The sequence below is a fragment of the Dermacentor andersoni genome, chromosome 10, assembly GCF_023375885.2.
Source record: "Dermacentor andersoni chromosome 10, qqDerAnde1_hic_scaffold, whole genome shotgun sequence".
Taxonomy (NCBI): domain Eukaryota; kingdom Metazoa; phylum Arthropoda; class Arachnida; order Ixodida; family Ixodidae; genus Dermacentor; species Dermacentor andersoni.
Window position 1 is genome coordinate 135,459,633 of NC_092823.1, and position 24,544 is coordinate 135,484,176.

At 46.0% G+C, this 24,544-nt stretch overlaps 1 protein-coding gene across 2 annotated transcripts in view; it reads left to right on the plus strand.

The window, feature by feature from the left end:
* The window catches only part of LOC126545145 (uncharacterized), an 87,022-nt gene that overhangs the window by 1,180 nt on the left and 61,298 nt on the right, over positions 1 to 24,544 (plus strand). For both annotated transcript variants that reach the window (XM_050192875.3, XM_050192883.3), the window contains exons 2-5: positions 5,834 to 6,081; positions 6,269 to 6,322; positions 6,508 to 6,558; positions 20,084 to 22,183. In XM_050192875.3, coding sequence (XP_050048832.1) covers positions 5,834 to 6,081; positions 6,269 to 6,322; positions 6,508 to 6,558; positions 20,084 to 22,183 — 2,453 coding nt within the window. The remainder of the gene's footprint in view (positions 1 to 5,833; positions 6,082 to 6,268; positions 6,323 to 6,507; positions 6,559 to 20,083; positions 22,184 to 24,544) is intronic.

The window sequence follows — 24,544 nt, forward strand, 5'->3', positions numbered from 1 at the left end:
GGTCCTGTTTATTTAGCACATTTTGTAATGAAAGCTTCCTAGCAATTGTTATACTGCCGATTGCTTACGAAGACGAAGTACTAGTTTACTGTCCGAAGATGCCAAGCGATTTTTATCCTCAGCAGCACCATTTACTTATCATTGCAGTTGTTTCGTATCTGAAACTATAAAATATCCTCGGAACCTGCCCAAAACTGTGCTGCCATAAATCTGTTGTACAATAGCCTCAATGAAAAAGGCCGTTTTTCTTGGCCACCTGCAAAAGCTGCTCCGTCAGAATGGCAAAAATAAAGCAGCTCGTGTCTCACGTGATGTTTCAATCTGTCAGGGTGTGTTTTACCTTCCAGAAATTGAAATATTTAGCTAGCAGGCCTACGTCGGGCAAATATAATTCTATATCCATAAAGAGATTGCTTTTCTGACGTGGCTTGCACTGGCGAACTTTGTCTGTGCAATGAGGCAACGCATTAGTCTCCCTGACTGGAAGCCCAGACATGGTCAAGACAGGAATATGCGACAAATTTTGAGGAAAGTGCCGAATGACCTCTTTCCAAGTGCTAAGGTGTTTCTTGTTTAATTGCTCTCATAATGACTTGCCATTAAGTATGTTATTTGTGACATATTGCACTGGTCATATCAAAGTGCTCTGATGGTTTTATAAAGCAACGATGAAGCCGTGCTACACTGGCAAAGGGTTTTCGTGGCATTATTCTGGCTTTGTTGCGATGAAGCTTAGTTGCTTTACCTAATACCCCTTAAAGCTTTGTAGGAGTGCTTGGAAGCAACCACTCGAATGCTCCATTAATACTTCTAGCAAAATTTGCAACTGTTTCTTCACCAGGTTGCTTGAAATTCTGAAAGGATTCGTGAAGGACTCTCTTAGGAGTTCAAGTTCTGCGGGCCATCTTTTGGGTGATTTGTGTTAAGTCTCGAGAAAGGATTTTTAAAATAATTGGTTATTGCTTTGTACTACCACTTGCCAAGAACTGTGAAGCCATTGCTTTCACCATTGTGGCCATCTGCAGTGAGCCATCAATTGCTAGAAATGTTTTGTTTTTTTTCATCATCAACCGTCTCAGGCATAAACTTGCGAAATTTAGCTGTTGTATCATCACATTTAGGTAAGCTGTGTGTTGTTACTTTGATCAGTGGTTTGTCTGCTGTATTGCATTGCTATTACCTCTTCGAAGGCAATGTATGGTTTGGTTAAACAGACCATGTACGATATCACTGATTCGGCTTTTATCAGCTATGCTTGTGAGATAGAGTACTTAAAGGGGCAATGCAACACTTTATCACTGGCAATGTTAAGAAAACCTTTGCAGTTTGCAGATATGGCTGCCATGAATACGCAAACCAAATATTATTACATGAAGCAGTGATCCCACCTTAACATAGCAAGCATGACATTTGGGTGAGGGTAGTGTGTAGTGCAAAAAAGCAAGAATGGAGAGGCATAGATACCACAATTTCCTTAATGATGGCTTGCTCTCTGGCTTGCTCTCTTGTGTGGTATTTGAGGCCCCTTCTATTATGCCATGGTCTGTGATATGGTAGACTGCAAGATTGCCCACCATTTATCCAATCCATAGGGTAATTGGTGCAAGCACCCCTCCAATATTCTAACATATGGGGAAGTGGTGGTTGTTTGCTATTGCTAACATGTGCCGTCCTGTCACTGCAACTATACAGCACCTTTGTCAGACGGACAACCTGCTTACCTTGAAGTTAAGTCAAGGTAAGCAGATCTAACATGTGCATTGGATCTGCACACTTCGTTAGTTTGCAGTTTTTGTGGAGAATTAATTACAAACTAAGGCATATAGGAGACGGCAACCACTGTGGCCCCTCACGACGATGCAGCGTCAGTAACGGTTTTGAAGATCTTGAAGAGCAGCTGTGGAGAGTTGTGGGTGGCCTCTGCCTCTCTCACGGTCATCTTTGCAGTTGGAACACTGCGCCCTTTATGTCTCCATTACTATTAGGTTCTTTTCAAAAATTTCTTATGGAATATATTCATTTTATGGCACCACACTCGTTATGGTGTGTTCTCAGTTTTGAAGAAAAGGTGCTGCCTTTTAATTTTAATGAGGTATTCGTATGCCTAGGCAGTAGCACACAGTCCCTATGAGCTGTGTGCTCCTGTTGAGCACACTTCCTGGCCCTAAAGCCCACTAGTCAAGCACTAGGACATGGGTTTAATTCCCAGTCGTTTAGAGTGGGGGGGGGGGGGGAATCGCAACAAATCGTATTTGACGCCGTGTCGTCGGCTCAAGGGGTTTCTAGAGTGCAGTCAACAACCGATTTTCCTGACGCCCGATTTTTCTGACGTGCCCGATAATTCGCACGGTTTCGCAGCACAACCATGTACCCCATAAAGTCAGTGTATAAGAACGTCTGAAATTTGGGATGCAAGAACACTTCGCCGACCGATATTTCGAACTTTTCGCGTGACTGCAGGTCCGAAACGGCATTAATCGAAGCCACCACAGCTGCCATGTTGGTTATCTCGCCGCCTCGAACTGGCGCTGTAGGATGCAGGTCTGCTGGCAGCCGTAACCACCACTGTGGCAACGCCAGGCCCAGCTGCTTCTGCGTTTGCTATTAAGCTTCTTGCCGTGTGGTGCCTTGTTTTTCATTGAAAGAATTCGCTGCTGTCAGCAATGGCACCGACTCCCCGGTTGTAATCCTCCAGATTGGCTTCGAAGCCTGAAAAACATTACGTGTTGCATAATGCTGGTTTTCGAAAGTCAGCTTCGCCTCTGTACAGCAATGTTAGGCGGTAAAACATGCAAACTATTGCGGTGAAGCTTAACAAGCATGGGAAGGGGCAATTGTCACGGGACACAGTATGTATTCCTTAATTATGCATGCGTGCATCCCCGTCTCCTGTCGCACTATGAGCACTGATATACCTAATAAGTTTACTGGCAGGCCTCCAGAGCTATATTGGCCTGCCTGATTTTTCGGACGTTTTCGTGGCCCTTAAGGAGTCCGAAAAACCTGACGTTGACTGTACAACTGACCAAGAGGGTGCTTCAAATGGTCCGTGGGGCGTACGGGTGGTGGAAGGAGAACGAGAACAGAAAGGATCCATGCATTGAGGAATGAACGGGAAAGGAACCATCCCTCCACCTCAAAAACAAAGTGTTGGCTGACGCCGAGATGCAGGTGTCCCTCATCTTAACCAAAATAAATTTTGAAGCAGTGTGACCCAACACTGAGATGTTATGGACTGGCTGAGAGTATGTCAGGACAGTTGAGGTTGACTTTCCAGCTGCTGAGAGAGAATCTTAGTTGTGACAAAGTTCAGGCCTCATACCATTGAGCTTGCTATCAGTTGATAGAAATAGCTCATATTCGAAAATATTTGATTCTGTATTATCTCCTTTTCATTGGTATTTGAAAATGTTTGACTCGATTTGGAATGGGCTTTGCCATTTTTTTTTTCAAATATATTTTATTTGTTGTGCATTTTACTAACACCTTGCTTCTGTTTTCTTTTTGAATAAAATACACCTTACTATTCAGACTGGATTAAGTCATTTTTTTTTTTTTTCAACATGCTTACTCGAGAGTGACAGCATTGGGCAACATGGTGTCAGCCTGTCTTGACATATAACGAAGTTCAGTCTCATTCAGAAAATTTTGCAAAGGCACCCAGGGAAAACCTGGAAAACCTGGAAAACTCGAGGAATTTGGAAGTGTCAACTTGGTAGACACTGTGTAGCATTACATTGCACCCCTCTGAGGCCCCAGATCCATGATTAAACCATGTTCACAACATTGCAAAGCATTGTTCAGGAGTTCACTCAACACACATCCTACCCTTTAAAGGAGAGAAGTGTAACTGACAGTGGTCCAAGGCAAACCACAGTCAACTGCACTATATGCACACACACACACATGCACACAGACATTCCTGTGTACTGCTAAGCTTTACCACGCGACCGGCTTCCCTCATTTCACGCATATACACATTTTGTCCGCTTTGACACTCCTAATGTTTAAAACGTAAAAGGAGAGAGAGTTTGTGCACACTGTAGCAGACAAGGTGTCTATAACCGTCTTTACAGCTTCGGAAAGTCATTGTTGAAAAAATTAATTCCACGTAGATGTGCACTGAGAACTCACTGGCTTGAATCTGTAAATTGCAGTATGTGCCATAAAGTAATTCAAAAGCTGACTTGTGAAATTGCGTTGATTAGTCAATTGTACATTTCAATTTTTTGTGCAAGTAATGGGCACCTCTTCGAGTGCTCTACATACCTGTCAACTTTTACAATTTTATTGCCAAATGCGCAATATCTTTAGAGCTCATTTATGATTCTTGTAATGATGCCAGAAATTTAAGAATTTTTCATTTGCATCAATTTACAGCAAAACTTGTTCTGAAAGAATACAAGCACTACTTTGAACCTTTTGAATGTGAACAAGGAAGCTTATGGCACTCAGTGCTTTCAGCACAGACCAGTGCAAAACACATGGTGTGGTTTTGCCAGGAATCGAACCTGTGGCCTTGTGCTTGGCAGCAAAATGACATAGCCATTGAACAACCATGGTGGGTCCCCAATAGACTAATTCATGATGGGTTTTACTAAGCCACCACTGCTGCAATAAATACATGCTGGTAGCAGTAGTCCTTAGCCTAGGTGAAGGGCAATTATGGTAACCATGTTTGATGTCATGACAAACCTGCTTGGCCCTCAAGTTCAAAAGCCATCGAAAAGGTGCAACACTGAGCTAGGCGAATCAGGAGCGCAAGCACGATGTCCACCCACTGCAAGACCTGTAGCTGCACACTGGATTTTAAAGAAGTGGACAGTGGTAAAGCCATGGTAAAGCCATTTCAGGACCCTCCTGCATATTTAGCGTTCAAAGCACATGAAATTATTTTGAGGCGATTACTGTGTTATGACACCGTCTATGTGATGGCACAGCTGTTGCCTGTGTCACCATTGTGACCAGAACACCCTTACCAAAAAAGAAATTGAATGTCTTAGCAGTCCTTAGAATGCCTTATCAATTTGACTGTGTGATGGACGCTTTGAAAAAAAGCAAGTTTTGTCTTGCTAACGTTTTCAAATCATTTTTCCTGTTTTATGTTCATTTTTATGTGCTACGCTTCTTTTGCCATTGTCACGTTTACATTTGCATTTGTTGTCTTTTTGGTTTTTAGTTGTTTACATGCGATGCCTGTCATCTTTTTCTGTTTGCTTTTAGTTCTTGCTTTTGGTTTGGAAGTGCTTCCAGTATGCCAGTATCATTTAGTTTGCATTAGTTGTCTGGCCGTAGCTCTTGGTGTCTGATAATGCTACAGCCTTTGTTGTTTTTAGTCGTTTTTTTACTTTGCTATCTTCATTGCTTCCTGTCTTTTTTCATATATATGTATTTCCATTTGTCCAACAATATCCGGTCCTTGCTCCTCATGCTGTTTTCCACGACTAGATCAAAAGACAGGGCAGTGAGAAAATGAAGGTCTTACAGTAAAAGTTGGGATTAAGAGACAACAGTCTTCAAATTGCCCCCAAAATTCACAAGAATTCTCTGTCTTGCTTGTTGTCAGCTTACCCTCAGTGTGGCCTTGAACTCAAGTGCAGTGAGAAAATTAAGGGCTACTGTGGTGGTGCTCGCAGGGCTGCTGTGCGTATGCTCTGAATGTGTTGAAATTGGTATTTTTCAGTGCATATAGAAGAAGATACAAGAGAAAGTCTGACTCTTTGTGGCTCGCGTGTTTTGACGAGTTCCTTGAGCTGTTGCACAACTGTTGATAGTGCTTGTGTAGTTGACTCACGGCTGTGTTGTGCTGCATTGTTTTTTACCCTGTATGCAGATTGCCGCAGCTGTTACAAAGACGATAGTGCAGGAAAAAGATCAGCGACTAAGGTCAAAGACACCTGTGAGGACACGGTCTGGCTATGCGGATTCACCGCCAGCGTTGGCCAGCACGCGCCGTAGCTTGAGTCCCATCAGAGGAGATGGTGGAAACAGTCCATACTCCTCTTCAAGGGACTACCCTGTGTCCAGGCCCAAGACCCCATCGTTCAAACAGAAGGATTTATCGGGGGATGCAGGCTTCAGGTTGGTGTGAATGCCTTGCTCTTAAAGGGACATAAAAGAGAAAAATAAGTTGATCTGTATTAGTAATGTAGCTTTCTAAAGATAGCAAGTAAGCCACTCTAATCATGAGAGAAGGCTTGATGAGTCAGTAAACATGCAAAAACAAAGACTTGCTATGGCTTCATGGCTTTCACTACTCTGTGTTCAGGCCCAAGACCCCGTCGTTCAAACAGAAGGATTCGTCAGGGGATGCAAGCTTCAGGTTAGTGTGAATGCCTTGCTCTTAAAGAGACATTAAAGAGAAAAATTTGTATTTGTATTAGTGATAGCCTTCTACAAATAGCAGAAAAGCTACTCTTATCACGAGAGAGGCTTTTATAGCATCAGTTAATATGCAAAAATGGAAGACTTGCTATGACTTCATGGATGTTACTACCCTGTGTCCAGGCCCAAGACCCCGTCACTCAAACCCAAGGATTCGGGGGATGGAGGCTTCAGGTTAGTGTGAACACCTTGCTCTTAAAGGGACATTAAAGAGAAAAATAAGTTGATCTGTATTAGTAAGTTAGCCTTTTACCATAACAATAAAACCACTCTTATCACAAGAGGAAGCTTGACAAATCAGTGAAGATGCAAAGATGAAAAAAGACTTGCCATGACGTCATGGATTTTTATGGCATCTGCTTGGGTTTAAATACTTTACCGGCAAAGATGGGCTACATTGGATTCTCAAAGAGCCAACTTGTAGAGTTTTGAAAGCTTTTACTAGGCTCAATGGCTCAAATGAAAAATAATAGTTTGGAATTGTCTCGTTGATGTACCAGCACTGCGGATTCGGTGCTGCATAAACTAGAGGTGAAGGCATATTACATCATACAACATCCCACATTAATGCAGCAGAATAAGATGACCTCATCATATTTATTCATCACAGCATGCTTTAGTGATCACCTACCCATTTATAGAAGGGGATCGCAAAATAGTTTGATATACAGTAAAACCTTAATATAATGAAGTTTTCGACATAAAGTATGAACTCTTTTGAACTTCTTGTCCATAGTGTATTCTGAGCATCAATACAACAAAGTGTGTTTGTATGAGAATTCACTATAACGTAATTTTACTGCCACCATAAAGGAATACTAAGGTAATAAATGGAAACTGCGCGGCCGCAGATGGTCAAATGGTTTGAATACATGCAGCTGCTTGCACACGCACCTCTCAATTTGCATGCTGCGCATGAGCTACTAGGCCCTTGTGCAGTCATGTTCAGTTGTATAAAGTCCAAGTGCGATATCGCTCCCCGTGCTTGATGTGCTGTGGGTGCGATGAAAAGCGTACAAGGGCGAGCTGGAGGTTGCCTAATATTGAGTTTTGGAGACACGTTGAGACAAAAGGCTAACAACTGGACCGTTAGCTCCCCTCTGCTGTCACTTTTCATGATAGCGTTTCGTTTCATTGTGGGCAACAATCAACTGTGGGGACAGAATGAAAGCAAAAACGTTGCAGGCTTCATTCTTGCCACCGATGTGAAGCTCTGTCTATGCCTACAAAGAGAAGTGTAATTGACGTTTAAATAGACTGCGTACCTGTCCAAGCACTCGTCGACACTGGAGCCCACATATCTGTGATGAGTGCTTGCGTACGTAGATGTTTAACGAAGGTCCTCACCCCAGCAGCTGCCCGAGTGCTTCATGTGAGCGATGGTGGCGTGCTGATTGTTCTTGGAATGTGTACTGCGCGTTTAAGTATAGCCGGCTGCCCCACTTCTGTTCTCTTTGCTGTGATCAACAACTGCCGTCACGATGTTATCCTTGGTTTAGATTTTTTATCCAATCATTCTGCTCTCATCAACTGCGCAACCAGCATTCTTCAGTTAGAACTGCCTCAACTTGCCAATGCTCCGAGCACCGACCCACCGCACTTGTGCTCTCTTCTCGATGTGCATCTGTCATCCGAGGCAGTTACGTCACTTTGACCACTGTTGTGATCAGCCGTTCACCCCGCGACAACCTCCAATCATGGCTAATGTGATTATGGGGAACGGGCCGACGGCCTCGTCAAAATGGTTCTCAAAACGGATTACTTATGGCCAACACAGGAGTACCTTGGTCAGGAGAGGTTTGAGCAATCAGCAACGATACAGCCATCATTTGTCAGCCGCACAAATTGGCACATCCACGCCGGAGACGCGGTCAGTGCAATGATAGCGTCCATCATTTGTCAGCCGCCCTAATTGGCATGTCCACGCCGGGGATGGAGTCAGTGTACAATCGAAGCTTACGTTCCCCCCCTTCCTCTGTTTGTGCTCAGTGATGTGCGTGCATTTCCGACAAAGCTCCCTTCAATGGGAAAGGGCAACTGACCTCTGGATTGGTGGGACCTGATGTCATCAGTCCCCTGACGCCTGATTGGGAAGGTGACTGAACAACGACCACGCAGGGCATAAAAGGAGCAATGGACGACTGGAGTGAACGGCTGCTACTACTTCATCATGAACTTTTTCTGTGTTACTTTGAATTTTCTTGTAAATATGTAAATATAAATGTGTTTGTCAAACGTCCTGAATATCGAGCCCAGCCCCACATTCACTTACTCCTCCACGAGCAAAGTAGATTCCACGTCTTTGGACCCCCAGTCGCAGCACCGCCAAGCTACAGGTTTCTGACGGTAAATATATGCTTCGCCCGATCGTCGACATGCTTTTGAACTGGAACGTTGTTGTTCCGCATACGCTGGTCACGGTTACTAATAACGACGTCATTCTACCGCTTCTGAATTTCAGCCTGTGCCCTCAAGTGCTTCCGGCCGCCATGTTCTTGGCCAGCATTTCTAGTAGTTCCGAATTTAACATTGAAAGTCTGAATGCCCGAGAGGGGTTTATCAGCACTAATGGCAGCTGACAGCTCTGGTTTCTTAACGGATGACTTCGCGAAAATGATTGCACCTGACCTCACCTCTGCAGAGGGCACGGACATGTGTCTTCTGCTCGAATCGTACAGTGACATCTTTGATTTCGGCAACTGAACTTTAGGCCAAACATCTGTTGTTCACCACCGTATAAACACTCGAGACACGAATCCTATTCGTCGGTGTCCCTATAGTGTATCGCACGCTAAATGTCGAGTCATCCAATCAGAAGCGGACAAAATGATCCGCACAGGGGTCATCGAGCCATCAGCCAACCCTTGGACTTCGCCTGTCGTCCCTGTGAAAAAGAAAGATGGTACTTCATTTATGATTCATTTATGATAAGTAAGATGGTATTTTAATTTATTGTCAATTACAAGTCTGGACGCCTCCACAAGGGCGCTGACTGCCTCTCTCGTCACCCCATGGATCCTCCTGATCCTGCTCCGCATGATCAGGTGACTTTCGTGGTGGCTTTTACTGACATGAACGACATGCGCGCTCAGCAACAACGCGATGAATTCTTATAGTCCATCATCGCTGGAGTGCAATCTGGCAGCACCGATGGCACATGCTGCATGTTCGTGCTGCATGACGACATCATCTACCACCCCAATATCAACCCTGATGGCCCTGAGTTGCTCCTTGTCCTTCCTCATCATCTGTGATCTGTTGCTCTCGAACAACTTCACGATGCACCAACGGCGGGACACCTTGGGAGTTTTGCGTACATGCGACTGCTTACGGCGCTGGTTCTTCTGGCCAGGTCGCTACCACTCTGTGCGTCGTTATGTCGCAACTCGCGAATTGTGTCAGCGCTGGAAGAAACTTCCCCTGCCATCTGTCGAATGACTCCACTCAATCGAAGTTCCCTCTGAACCTTTCTCTTGCGTAGGCCTTGACCTGCTTGGCCCTTTTCCGACGACTAGAGGGAATAAGTGGATCGCCGTCGCTACTGATTACGCGACACGCTATGCGATAACAAAGGCGTTTCCGACTAGTTGCACAACTGACGTCGCCGATTTTCTCCACAACGTCATTCTCCGCCACGTTGCACCTCGACAGTTACAGACCGCGGCCGCTCGTTCGTGTCTCGAGTTGTCGACAACCTCCTCTGCTCCTATGCTACTGAGCACAAGCTATCCACCACGTATACCACCCACAAACGAAGGGTCTTACCGAACGTCTCTACCGAACACTCACAGAGATGCTGTCGATATACATTTCCAACGATCACTGCGACTGGGACGCCACGCTGGCCTACGTAACATTTGCGTACAACTCGTCCCGACATGACACCACAGGATATTCACCCTTTTATCTTTTGTATGGTAGCGACCCCACGTTGCCGTTCAACACCATCCTCCCGGCGCAAGAAAGTGCGTCGGCAATGGCGTTGGATTTTTCGCTGACATGACGAATGTTGCTGGTGTATTCAGAAATGTGGGCAAGCTGTCTGATTTTGCAGGGTGCGTAGGAGATGCTGCTGGACGCTAGGGCAGATTTCAGTGGTTTATGGTCGGTAAGGACATAGAAGGAGCATCCCTCGAAAAAAATGATGAAAGAGCTTCACAGTCAAATAGATGGCGAGCAGCTCTCAGCCGAACATGCTGTAGCAGCACTCGGGGGCGCAAGCTTCTTGGAAAAGAAGGTGATGGGCTGCCAAGCAGCAGCAACAAACTGCTGCAAAACTTTGCCAACAGCGGTGTCCGATGCGTCAACCACGACAGATGTTGGACATCACATTTGGGGGGAGCGTCGCGCTAGCAATGGCTTCTTTGATGCTTCTAAACGCACTGTCAGCGGTGTCGTTCCAGGCCCTGGGGGTATTTGGTGTCTTGAGGCCCGAGAGAAGGTCGTGGAGAGGCTGCAGTATATTAGTGCAGCGAGGAATGAAGTGTTAATAGTTGGTGAGGCCAAGAAATTCACGCAGTTGCCTCGTGGTGGATGGCTGAGGAAATTCATGGAAATGTTGTCCTGAACCATGATTCATGGATGGCTGTGACGCCATCCATGAATTGGTAGTGGACGAATGCCGTTTGCGTTGATGCAATGGCCGACGAAATCCAACTCTGTAACACCGAACTCGCCCTTTAGACCGTTAAGAACAAGACTAAACTTACTGAGTCTTGTGAGCACTTGACGTAGATGGAGGTTGTGAGCTTCAGCAGTGGTGCTGTAGATGAGGTTGTCGTCAAGATAGGCAAAGCAGCATGTCAAGCCATATAATACCTGGTCAACGAAACACTGAAAGGTCTGGGCCGCATTGCAAAGACCGAAAGGCATGCGCAGATATTTGAACAGGCCGAAGGGTGTTATAATATCAGTCTTGGAAATATTTGAGGTTTCCACAAGAATCTGGTGGTAGGCTTTCACCAAGTCGACCTTCGCTTGTGCAGATAAACATTTTTTGGAGACATTTGAGCAGTAGAACACAGGATTTCACATTTTGTTGTGAAACTTGTAACAGCACTCGTTTACAGCAAACAAGCAAAGAAAGGCTTCACACTTGCAGCAGCAAAGTTGGAATCTCGAAGTGCATCTGTGGTTCTTGCAGCGTTGAGCAAAGTTCGTAGCGACATGCCTTGGCCAATGGTTAATACCATCACACTTTGTGGAGCTTTTTAGGCATTGGTGTAGGGTTATGTTTCTGATAATTATTTGGCCGTGCAGTGCCGCTTGGCCATCCCCTTTTGGGCCGCCCACTTTTGTTGATTGCGATGAGACGATGGGCTACTTCCGTTTATAAGGCGATGACATTTTTTATATTTTTCTTAGAGATGCCTTCCTTGAGATGCTTTCTTTTGCATCACTAATGTACTCTATCCAGTCATTGCAAATCACAAATGTCACAAAGTGTGAGATCACATGGACGGACCAGTTCTTCGCATTGACTTTCAAGGGATCCAAAGACATTAAAAAAATTTAATTTGTTCACACTCCCTTGAAGCTGTTCTGTTCATAAATTACTTCAGTGCAGTCAATTTCGATGTGCTGCTTCTGTGACTCGCTCCACTTTTTCACCTTTGACAACTTCCCGATGCCAACAGTTGTAGACGCCATGTTCATGGGACTGTTGTCCCATGTTGTCATGCCATCTAACATTGACAATATCTCCTTCGCTGACCTTCCGTTTGCTTTTGTCTGCCCTGCCTGCTTTAGTTCCTTGTCACTTTTCAAGGGGAATTCGACGAGACAGTTTGATCGGATGGTCCCGCTAGCTAAGATTCTAACCTCTTTCATTTCCTGGAAGAGGGGCACAAAGGAAGGATAGTTATCCATGTAAACCCTCATGTTGTGCCCATGTGGAACATGCTGTACAAACTGCAACACAACATGCTAGTGCCTTTTCCCTGGTAAAGTTCCAGGTTGTGGGCCAAGCTGTCAGCACTGCAGCGGAGGAAGAATTTGGTCCTTTCCAGGTTGAGCTTCCTCTCGCGAATTGCTTGGTGATAACCCTTCCTGTAAACGGAATCATTTGCTTGTCGATGCTTTGAACTGGAAACGGGACATGTTTGACACATCGGATTTGTATTGCACTGATTATTGGTCTTATTTTCCAAAATTTCTCTGTTGTAGGGACCTTTGAACTGTTAACGTTCTTCACATAGAGCATGGCCCTGAGTTTTTAAAATCCTCGAATCTAAGCCTTGTTTGGCATACGATTATTTGAAAAAAAAAAAGCACTATTGGCTTAGATTTGGATAACCACGGTAGTTACTTCTACAGTCTCATCCAGCTCATTGTCCGAGAAGTCGCGATTCTACACGTTTCCATAGGCATATTTTAATAAACATTGCTCAGCTGATAATGTCGTTATTATTATCTTTGAGCAGGAGTGATCTTGGAGACATATACGCAAAACAAGCATAACAGACAAGTACAATGTGCATAAGTTGCGTAAGCAACCTCCATATGTTTATAAAGATTGTGGCCATTGAGGGACTCTCCTTCCTCGTACACCGAAATTGCTAAGCACTTTTACTTGGCTCGGAGGATCTACCCCCTCCCACATTGCAAACTCAATAGACCTCAGGCTTTGATACTAAGGCTTCTACAGACGGGGGCATACCCAAACCCCCTATTTCTTCACAAGATGTACCCCGAAATTCAGACGACAAATACATGTGCACTCTGCAATGACTTAGCGAACTTACCTCACATGCTCTGGCGATGCGCCGCGTTACGCGGCGATGAAAGTAACACTTCTTCACGCTGGGATGCTGTCCTACACAGCCCCAACCTCAAAGAACAGTTATGGGCTGTCCAACGGGCCCGCGACGTGGCGGAGAGGCTCGGCCTCTCTGTCCCGACATGGGAGCGGCCCGCTGCGCGCTAGGGTGCGCCCTAAAGGACCCTAATAAAGTTTTTCATCCATCCATCCATCCATCCATTGAGGTGTGCTGCGCCGTTTGTGTACACATATATCTTTCTCTTTGAAGGGGTGGGACTCTTGTGCACATTCCTGCGCCATGCTGCGCCAAACACAAAAAATTGACCCAAATTGCGCTACTCTACTCCAGATAGGTTTTGGCATATGTCCTCTGGTATTGGCCGCAAACAGTGAGCAGACTCGTTCCCTGAAAAAGAGTGCAGCTGTTCAAATTCTGCAGACTGCGCAAGAGCGCCTCTCTCACAGTTTCTCGTAATTTTCACGCTTATAATACTGGACTTCCCGGCAGTTACGGCCATTCCCGGCTGTCGCCGTTGCTCTTGGAACGGTCAGGGCGGCTGTATTTAATGTGTACTAGAATACAGTTGAGTGGGCCAAGCGGTGCAGCGCTCCCTAGCTGAGGTGCAAAGCAATGAAAAGTAGGCTGAGGGTGCCGTGAACGAACTAAATATTAGGAAGGCACGTGCTGCAGCGGGTTCAGTGGGCAGGCGTCTCTGTACCCAGGGCCAGTACAATGTTTGTAATCTGTTTTATTGCAATAGCAATTACAGTAAAACCTTGTTAAACCCTACCGGCTTAAACAGTAGTTTCGTTTTAAAGGTAGTAAAGTCAAATCCCCGACTCAGTGGCCATTCAGCATAATGTATTTTGTATCCGCATAAACCGTACCAGCTTATTGCGTACATATCGGTTGACATGTAGTGTTTCCACTTTTCGTCGCGCAAGCACGGCGGTGCTCTCCATCGGGTGGCCCGGCAGAACAACAAGCCTCAGAGATCAGCACAACGACCTCCAAGTGCCCAATGTGTTTGCACGTGAATCCACATCAATATCAACATCATATCGGCACGGTGTCAGAGAGTGTTGTGGCGTTGTGCAAGCGAGAACTCTCGTCATGCCGAAACTCTGATAAAAACGACGCCGGGTGCTCGGCAAAGAAGAAAAGTTAGATATTGTTCGTGCTATCGAACGTGACATGAAAAGTTGGCGCTGGCACATGACATGGGTCTACTTATGACTACGGTGCTTGGCATTTGGAATGCGAAGAAGTTGCACGGCAGTGCTGCTGCGACCGCGAAGAGATGTCGGCTACGAGGTTCGACTTTTCGCCATCGTTGCCTCTGTTGTTGCCGGAGTGTTGCCTAGCGACAGTGATAAGGACGACACGGAAAGCAACAGCATGGGCGATTCAGGCCTGACAGTGGCAAAAACTGCACATTACCTCAGCCTCATGAATGCAATCGTCACGATGAGAACAGCACCCCGCGATGAAAAGGTGCCCCGCGACTTCTGCAACACTACCGCGCCTGTGCATGGAGAATATGTAACGCCAACGAGGAATCTGCCATGCGAGTGTTTGCTGAGAAGAGTGGGCTGGCTGAAAAGCTGGCTCACAGCTTCAGCAAGTTTGAGGCCGCTGTCGTCGCTGCTAGGCCGCCGTGGCATCAAACGAAAATAACACGTTTGTCGTGCGAAGTAAATAAATACTGCCCGTTTTTTTCCCCTTTCATCGCACTCTCTCTGGGTTACGTTTTAGACAGGTAAGTGGGCGACCTCATGCTATTTCGGTTAAGCAGTACTACGGTTTAGTACGTACTTTTTCCGAGCTCCGGCCAACTACGGTTTAACGAGGTTTCACTGTATGTGGACTTTCCAAGCGCATTTCTGCCGTCGCCTTGATGTTCCGTGTAAAGTCCAAGGGCAATAACATCGTCGCCATGTGCCGTATGCTGTATGTGCGAGTGAAAGCATGTGAGGGTGAGCTAACAATGGCAGCTCTCGTGCATGCAACGGGGTAAAGCGGAGAGAAAGTGTGCTGTCTTCCATTGGGTGCAAGGCACCGGGGGAGGGAGTGTTCTATTTCAGTCACTGCTGCGTATGGTGCCGCCGTACTGGACCCTGTGGGCTCTTTCTTGGAAGCGATCTGCGACGGGGACCCAATGTGCTGATAGCTTCGTGTACGATGTGTTTTTGGCGCTTTGTTCGCGTTCAAATGAGAGGCAGCACAAAAGTCGATTTGCTCACTCCTGCTGCCACACTTCCTCACTCCAGTGTTTTGACAGCGAGTTTCCGCAGTCATTAAGGGAGATGTGTTCCTGTTTACTTGTGCGCATGTGACACCATGCTTTTCAATTTAAAATAGTAGAAATTTGGGCTTGTTGGTTAAAGATCTACAGGTTCTATAGCCCAGAGGGAACAACCACAAAAAGAAGGACAAGACGAGAAACAAGGCGTGTACTACCAGCAAAAATTTATTTTTCCAGAGCACAATTTTATACGTGTGCACAAAGCCACCACACATGTGTAAATGATTAGTATCTGAAATATGAAGATAGTCTCTTATCTGAAAGGTTAGCAGATGGGGTGCTTATGCACTCAGGACCTAATCTCGGAACACTTTCAGCCTCAATGATTTCTCTTGTAGGCTTGCCGTGCGTGAAAATGTTTTGAGATTAGATCTCGAATGTGTAAGCACCCCATCTGTTAACTTTTCCAATAAGGAACTTGCTTTTCTTAGGAACAGCATTCATAGTCCCCTGACGTTTGCTTGAAACTGTATACAGCCGAACCCACTTATAACAATCCCAAATGATCCCAGATTTAATGATCTATTGGTTATAATGATCACATTTCAGTGAATTTGCGATTTTCCAACCCTCCCTATGGGAACTGCTTCCAGATATAATGAACATTATTTAAAATCGCCTTACTGCCACAATGAACCTTTTGAACCCAGTCGCAGTTCAAAAGGGCGCTCGTAAAGTGCCACAGCACAGAACCACGACCAAACTGGGCATATGGTAGCGTGCATCATCCTGCTCCAATCCAACTGCAATGATATGGCCTTCGAGATGAGCGAGCAACTGCCTTGTGCAGATTTCAGAAGTTGTGGAGTAGGTCACATGTAGTCACGCGTTTTCAAGACATGCCTCCAAGGCGGAGGCGTGTTGCGTACAGCATATACAAGCACGGCGCGGGCCATGCGTTGGTGCGATGTTGAATGCCACAATGGCATCATTCTCTTTCTTTTTTTCTTTTTTTTCGCATTTGTCCACATGGCACCATGTGCATTATGCCTGTTTCAACGATTTGGAGCGACCATCTATGTCTTTCTACCATGGGAATGGCTGCTTAAGCATTTCTGTTGACGTTGCCCTATGCGGCCTTAGTCAGCGAGAGTGCTGCACCACGCGCTGCCTTAAAGGGACACTAAAGGTTAATATTAAGTCAACGTGAACTGTTGAAATACCAACCCAGAAACCTCGAAACGCTTGTTTCTCGAAACCTCGAAACGCGTTCTGAAGCGTCCGTGTACCTCTAGCGCAGTTCAAATCACCCGCCCTCCGATCGAGGAGTATTTACGTCATGGTCTCGTAGTGACGTTGCGCCGTCGGTGAGTAAAACGGCTCCTGCAGACAAGCGCTACCGCTTTTCTGCGCAAAACGAAAACGCGCGGCCAGAAACAGAGCCAAGACAGAGCCAACACCAGCGAGAAAGCGGAACTATGGTGGCTAGCGGAAGGGAAAGCGCGCGACGATAAGCGTGTTCTTTATTTTATGACACCAACTTCGACGCTTGTTGCAATGGATGACCCTGACATCGACACATTAGCTCGCGATGCTGAGCTCGAGTTCAGCGATTTAAGCACTGATGAACGTGACCTGCTGTTGAGGGCTCGCGCTGCCGGCGTCGTTGCGTACTACTACGACGACGGCCTGCTTTGAAAGGCACTTCACGCGACTTCAGTAAGTCGGCGTTGAACTCGTAATCCTCTGGACGAAAGTGCAGCGAGCGCACTACGTGATTTTTCGGCTCTTTGCCAACGCGCTGTGGCAGAGGTACGGCACTTAACCACTTTGAATGGAGAGGTTCACTCGTTGGCACACAGTGATAAGTAACGTTGGATTCGCTGCTGCAACTGCCCTTGGCCAAGTTCCGCGGACTGTTTGCGCATCCCACGACATCACATGGACGTGGCATTCTCGCTGCTTGTTCCAAATGCAAGTTTCGCGAGCCAGCAGGACCACCGCAGCAAGACGCGATAAAGAAACAGCTGAAACTCTAAAGCGCGCGCGGGGCAAAGTCAAGCGCACAGAGTCAAGCGAAGACGAAACCTTTCGTTCACCCATACTACTCGAGGGTAACGTCAAAATTTTATTTTTTTCTTAGAATCGAATAGAAGTAGACAAGTAGCATTTTCTTCCGTCTTATATTCTAATGAAATTATCTTTTTAATACGAGTAGTTGAGTACTAGTGACATAAATTATGATGAGGAATGCTTTCGTCATCGGGCTAGTACCAGAATGTCGCTGGCGGGTCTCAAATCGTGTCGTGCATTCACCTCAATTTCTCGGTTACTAAAGCTCTGTTCGCGATTATATTGACGCCTTAGGCATTCTAGAGCATTGCTTTATCACTTTAACTTTACTTTCTGGTAACCTTTAGTGTCCCTTTAACTAAACGTTGCAAAGGGTTGGCGGTTAGCACACTGCTATCAGTAGATGATGGTTTTGTGGTGCTTCGTTTATGCTTTGCTGATTGCTGATAACAGTTTGTGGTGACGTTCTACCTTTCAAACATGTCTTTTTTTTTGCCCGAAGTAACATAGCGTAAATTTACGGCTCTTGTGTGGTTGACACACAGCCATAATGCTGAGACCATGTCTGAGACTTTTGCAAAATGGCAGCATGGCACAGTAGTTTACAAAGTACGCTTCCAGCCAGCTACAACGCTTCTCTCTCGTGTACAGATACAGTTATGTCCCGCTGGTAGTAAAATATATCATAAGCTCCTGAATAAAAAATTACAGGGTCTCTTAAGATCTCTCTTAAAAGGTGAATGGCGAAAGCCTACTCTTCCTCCTGTTATCATTTGCCTTTTCTCTTTCTCTTCTTTCTTTTAGTCATTACTGCTCACTACTAAGCATGTTTAGTCATTTGTAATCAATTGTGGTCATTACAAGCTGTTGTTAAACATGTTGGTCATATCATAGTCATCAGTAGTCATTACAAGTCATTCAGTCTTTATTAGTCATTACTGATCATTACCAAGCATATTTAGTCATTTCAAATCAATTGTCATTACAAGCCGTCATCATTAGTAGTCATTTCAGTCATTACTGCTCATTGCTAGACATTTCTAGTCATTTCTAATCAATTGTGGTCATTACAAGCCGGCGTTAGACATATGGGTCATTTCGGATCAGTAGTCATTAGTAGTCATTATTAGTCATTACTAGTCATGATTAACCTCTACCAATCTCTTATAACTATTATAACTTTATCATTCACTAACTGTCACTATCAATCATTTTTCATTCTTTAATCTGTCTTTAATCTGTCTTCATATGATGTGATGACGCTTCGGCGGACACTCTGGCGGTCAGGTCTGCTGACACAAACTTCACCGTGAGCCTAAAAAGGCTTTCGCCTTAAAGAATGGTGGCTGCGCTTGCAGTTGCAAAATGACAGGTGGTCGGAATGAGGTGCAGTTTTGAAAGAGCCACACTACGCCACATTTTGCTCTTTAGATGGATGTTTCTAACGGAAGTTTTGCAGCTGGATGTGGGAATGCACCGGGAAGAAAAAGGACACTGAAAATCTGGTTTTCAGACCGAAGTGCTGCCAAATTGTAACGGCTTCTCTCTCTCTCTTTTTTAATGCGTGTTTAATAGCGAGTCCAAATATAAAGAACTATTTATATATACATAACGACCACTTTTTGTGGAACTATGAAGTTTGTTATAAACAGCTTCGACTGTATGTACATAATATTTAAGCAAATCTAATTAGTGTCATTACTATCTTGCACCTGCTGTGGTGGTTTGGCGGCCAAGGTGTTGAGTTGCTAAGCAAAAGGTGGTGCGATCAAATCCCGGTTGCAGCGGTCACATTTTGATGGGGGCGAAATGTAAAAATGCCTGTGTGCATTGGGTGCACATGTAAGATCTTCAGGAGGTCATTTTCGGAGGCCCTACCATGGCATGGCTCATATTTATACCGTGTTTTTGTCATGTAAAGCGTCGGAATTAAATTTCGAATTTCTTACTATTTTGTCATTATATTGTAGTCCTTTTCTATTCACTATTTTGATGTATTTATTACCTTTCCGAAGGCGAGAGTGTGACGAAATCTTGTCTGATCGGGTGGAGTTGTAGCAAAAAGAAAAGGAAACAGTGAACAAGAAGGCTCTCTTATGGAACAAGGCTCATGAATAATGCTTCCACGTGGGGGCCGAAATGTCAGTTTCCTGAATTTTTTTGGTTACCTTTTTGTTTACTACTGCAGAATTCGTGTCCCTTTTTTATTTCACTGCTGACTGGAGGTAGTGTTTCAGACTAGGGGACTTCCATCTGCATTTCTGTTCTGTTGTACTTGTTACGCATGTTCTATTTTTTACGCACAAACTATTCGCTGATATCGCCAGTGCCGTAGCGTATTCAGGTTTTCAGGTCACAACACCCAATTAAACAGTTCTTGTTCGAAGTGGCACCTTGCATGGTGACTATAACTTGTGAGATAATTGCGTGTGACCACAAAGGGTTACGCATAAATTAATGGCCTAAAAGAAGGATGGATATTGAATACGAGGAACTGTCTGTTTAACTGTCAGTTGCTGCAAGACAAGTGTAAACCTTATACTTTCGACCATAGTCAAGCCAAAATGTTGTTTTGTCTTTATGTTTAACTAGTGCTTGTTCTTCTCTGACACTATTCCAGGGCCCAGCTGCTGGAGCTAGCCTTGAAGGAGAAACAGAAACTGGGTCTTGACAAGTTGGATTCACCCCGCAGCTCCAGTTCTGCACTGAAGGCAATACAAGGATATTCCGGGGCACGGTCACCAGAGGAGTCTGACCATGAAGAGGAGCCGATCGCAAAGGACCTGTATGATGACTTGCCAAAGCCACTGTTTCCAATATCTAATAAAGCTAGCACAGAATCAGCTTGGAAGGCAGTAGGAAGCAAGCAAGGGTCGTCCTTGGACGTACGGAAGAAGCCCATTGACGATATCTTCCCCGATGTTGATGAATACGACTCACGGCGCGATGCCTGGGACGACCGCAGGGATGGTAAGGGCGGTGGCCTACGTTTAGATCGCCGTCCTGATTCACATTCCGATTCACATAGGCCCGACTCGCGCACAGACTTGTACGCAGATCTGCTGTCAGAGAGCCATGCCAGTTTGCGGAGTGAATCGAGGTTTCACTCGGAGGACAGCAAAAGCCAACGACAGTCGTCCACATTGATCCCGGGTCTGGGCATTGATGAAAACATTGATGATGAAGACGCATTTCTTTACGGTGACGAAGCTCTCACCACGGGGCGCCCACCGTCTGTGCAAGAGAGGCGCTCTGCACAGGAGAAGCAGCCTTTCATGGAAGAGAGACGCCCTGCGCAGGAAAAGCAGCCTTTCATGGAAGAGAGGAAAAAACACCTAACGCAGGATTCATGGATGCCAGCGCCCCAGCGATTCGGAGGAGGGCCTTCCTCACCAGATGAGTCAGACCTGACCATCGACTTAAAACTTCCTTTTGATCGCCGCAAGACTGCCGAGCCGGCACGGCCAGGAAAGGCATTTTCAGACAGCAGGCCGCAACAACACCAGGAGCAATCGCTTCCCCAGCGAGGTGGCCGACGTGCCCCGGATCGCATTCTGGATGACCGATCGCCAAAGGAGTCATGGAAGTCAATGCAGCGGCATAGGACGCCATCGCCTGAACTTAGTCCACCACCCTTGTCATCGAGGACAACGAAGCAGTCGTCAAAACAGTCGATGCTGGGCTACAGTTCCATAGAGTCTATGAAGCAGGAGCTTCGTGAGCTCAAGATGATGCTCAGCAGAGAGAAGGAAGCCAAGGAAGAAAGCTACGAACGCAAGAGGCCGAGGACGCCCTCCGACGCGGGATCCTACAGCCGTGGGGGTCGCAGCCCAAGCCCGGTCAAGCGCCGTCGTGACAGCTACTCCCCCAGCCACCGGCGACGTGGGCGGAGCCCTGCCGACAGCTACCGGCGGCCGTCACCCCCTTCGTACCGCCGGGAACGACGCGAGAGCCCCTACTACCGCGGTGCTGCAACACCTTCTGCCCGCCGGTACTCCCCGTCGCCAGTCAACAGTCTCTCACCATCTTCGGACAGGTCCATGGGAAAGCGCTGGTCGCCAAGCCCGCCGCCGAGGACACCGCGACACAGGAGGCAGGAGGGCCGGACACCGGGTCGCCGATGGAGTCCCGAAAGCCCACCGCTGCGGCCGCGGCGAAGCAGCCTAGAGAGAACTCCCAAACACCCATCGTCGCAGACGCCGTACTACCAAGGGTCTTCACAACCTACTCAGCCCCCATACTATGACAGTGGCCAGCCCTCAGGGCCGCCCTTGGTTCCGCCACCAAACTTGTCTGTACCCCCACCGAACTTCCCCATGAATGCGCCACCTCCTCAGGCAGCGCCGTACTTCGCAGGATATCCTCCACCTGCACAGGCACCGCCGGACTACTCCTACCCTCCTCCGCCGGCACAGCAGCAGCAGCAGCAGCAGCAGCAGGCGGTGCGCTCCAACCTTCGTGTCGTGCCACTCCAGAGCGCCATGGACGGAGCCATGTCTTCTGCAAAGGATGAGAGAGGCTTCTCGCCTGCTAATGTCAAGCAGGAGGAGAAGTTGACTTCAAACAAGCTGCCGCCAGTGACTCAGGAGGAGATTGACAACTATCTGCGGCTTGTAGAGACCAAGGATAGCCACAGGGATAAGCTCAACCTCCTCAAGCAGGAGCTGGTCCGCCTCGGCAAGATCCAGAACGAGATAATGCGGCGGCGGCAGCACAAGCGGTGAGTCCCTTAGCCACATTTGAACGTGATGTGGAGTTATAGTATCGCTGCATTCGAGCACACTAGAACGGCGACACTGTGCCATGCAGTGATTGTGTAAATATTCTGATGGCTATTTGTTTCGTACCAATTCCTGCAATTATTGCATGCATCCAGAAGGATAAGACAGATGCGTATCTGTCTTTTTCGCACTACTCGTCTGCGTTCTTCCCAAAGACTACAGTGGCTTGTATGGAATTTTGACATGCCACTGTGCGTCCTACGTGCAGTTCATGCTAGTCAGCAGTTTTTCTCCTGCGTACCACACAAGGGCATGATTTGTAGTTCTCATTGTCTCTTGGACAATTCCCATAGCAACTTTTCTTGCCAAGGTTGTGCTAGAAGTAATGTGATAAGTAAACCTAGTTAAATTTGAAAACCAATTTCGCAGATGGGATAAAAGCTAATTCCAAAACGAATTTTTTCCCTTTAGCTATGCTTTCACTTTTTTTTTTCCTCAGGTGCCATGCAGTCAAAAAACAATTTGTTATGTCTGTAGATTGACGTATGTGGGTAGGTGAAAATTTGACACAGTCAACACTCATTACAACGGACTTGGAACAATCCCACGAAAGCTCCATCAATGTCAAGTTTGTCCTATTATAAATTAAAACCTGGTATGTTGTGAAATGGCTGAACTTTTCATATACCAGTCTAGTGCTTTATTACTGGAACCCGGAGGTGACTGCAAACACGAAAATAAGAAGTAAAATGAAAAAGAAATAGAAAGAGGGAGAAGAAAACCGAAGTTATCCGGTAATCATACAAACACATTAGTGGCACAGTGCCCTGCTATCCGCTGTCTTCTGGATGCTGGCTGCCGACAAATTGTAGTTTTCCTGCACACTGGCAAAATTGTCATGTCAGTAAAAAAAAAAAAAAAAAAAAAAAGGGTTAACGCAACATTTCTGCCGTTGCAGCCAGCTCCACATTAGCTGGCCGGCACAGGCTTGTTGCTCTCGCCGTGGACACAAACATCAAATTGAATTGTTTTTCACACAAAACAGTCACAACTCTTTGCAACTGCATGAAGATTAATATGGCTGGCCAGCTTGCAGATTGCTTTGTGGATGTGTTCAAGGAGTATGGAAGGATATTTTCAAGGGGTAGAAACTCTACTGCAGTCTCCTTACACATAAAAATATTGCATTTAGGAAGTGTAAAGGTTAGGAAACAAGATATCTTAATTGATACTAAAGTTGCTCTCGAAATGCTGGAGTTGGTGTCGTAACACAAAGCAAAATTCTCTGACGTCATGTAGCAATAAGGCTGATACGATGACATTGATTATGGACCCTTTTCGCTGAGCACTTTGTTCTAAAAAAATGACCCTTTCGGCGGCGCACTGCACGTGGCCTCAGCGACAGTGCGCAAATGCGAAACCATTGCCGTTGCTACTTTGCTTCTGTGCGATCAGCTGTTGGAAATGCAACTGAATTTTCGCTAGTGCACTGTGCTCCTATCATACTGCAAATTATCGAGTGGTGGCTTAAAGACGTGTGCAGTAGTTCGCTGCAAAAATAGTGACTGGCATGTTGAGGAATGGAAGGAATCTATGTGGCCAAGTTTGCAGACGTGTTAGAACTGTCCATGTTACCGGCACTTCGAGATCTACGGCTTTCCTTGAGGATACAGAAATTTGCTCATCCGCCAGCATTGTATCCCTAACTTTCAAAGGGCTTCAGCCCCGGAACGTCGGCAAGAGTGAGTACCACTAGTCAAAGACAAAACGAGTAGCACTGCTTAGTGTCATGGTAAGTTTCGCGCACGTTATCTACATACACCTACCCCAACAGGTATGTAAACTTACACCTACTCTATCGCCAGTGTGTCAAGAATAAGTGAATGGGTGCCCACTATGTATATACGCACAATAAATGATGGACTACACCGACAGCACAAGAATAGTTGCACATGTTGTAATACAGGGGTTACTGCACTTAGACACATGGACAGCAGAAGTAGAAGTGGACAAGACGCACGCAGACTCACAACTGAATTTTGTTGGTTGAAAGATGACATATATGTATGCAATGATCAAAATGACATCATCATGCTGATAGGCCATCCAAAATCACTGCCGTCACAATCTTGCGTCCTGAAATTGCACCTCACAATCAGCAAGCACAATGGAAGGATCCCCAACACATACACGTGCTTTCTTCTTTATAACATAGGCCTTGAACAGATCCCGAGTACGATAATCCCTATGACGGTATAAAATGCTTGTTTTTTCTAGAAGCGGAAGGCACACATTCTTTGTCTCTTTTTCACAAGCCCTGCAATGTTTTGCTGCGTGGGAATCTTCGTCAGATGACTTAC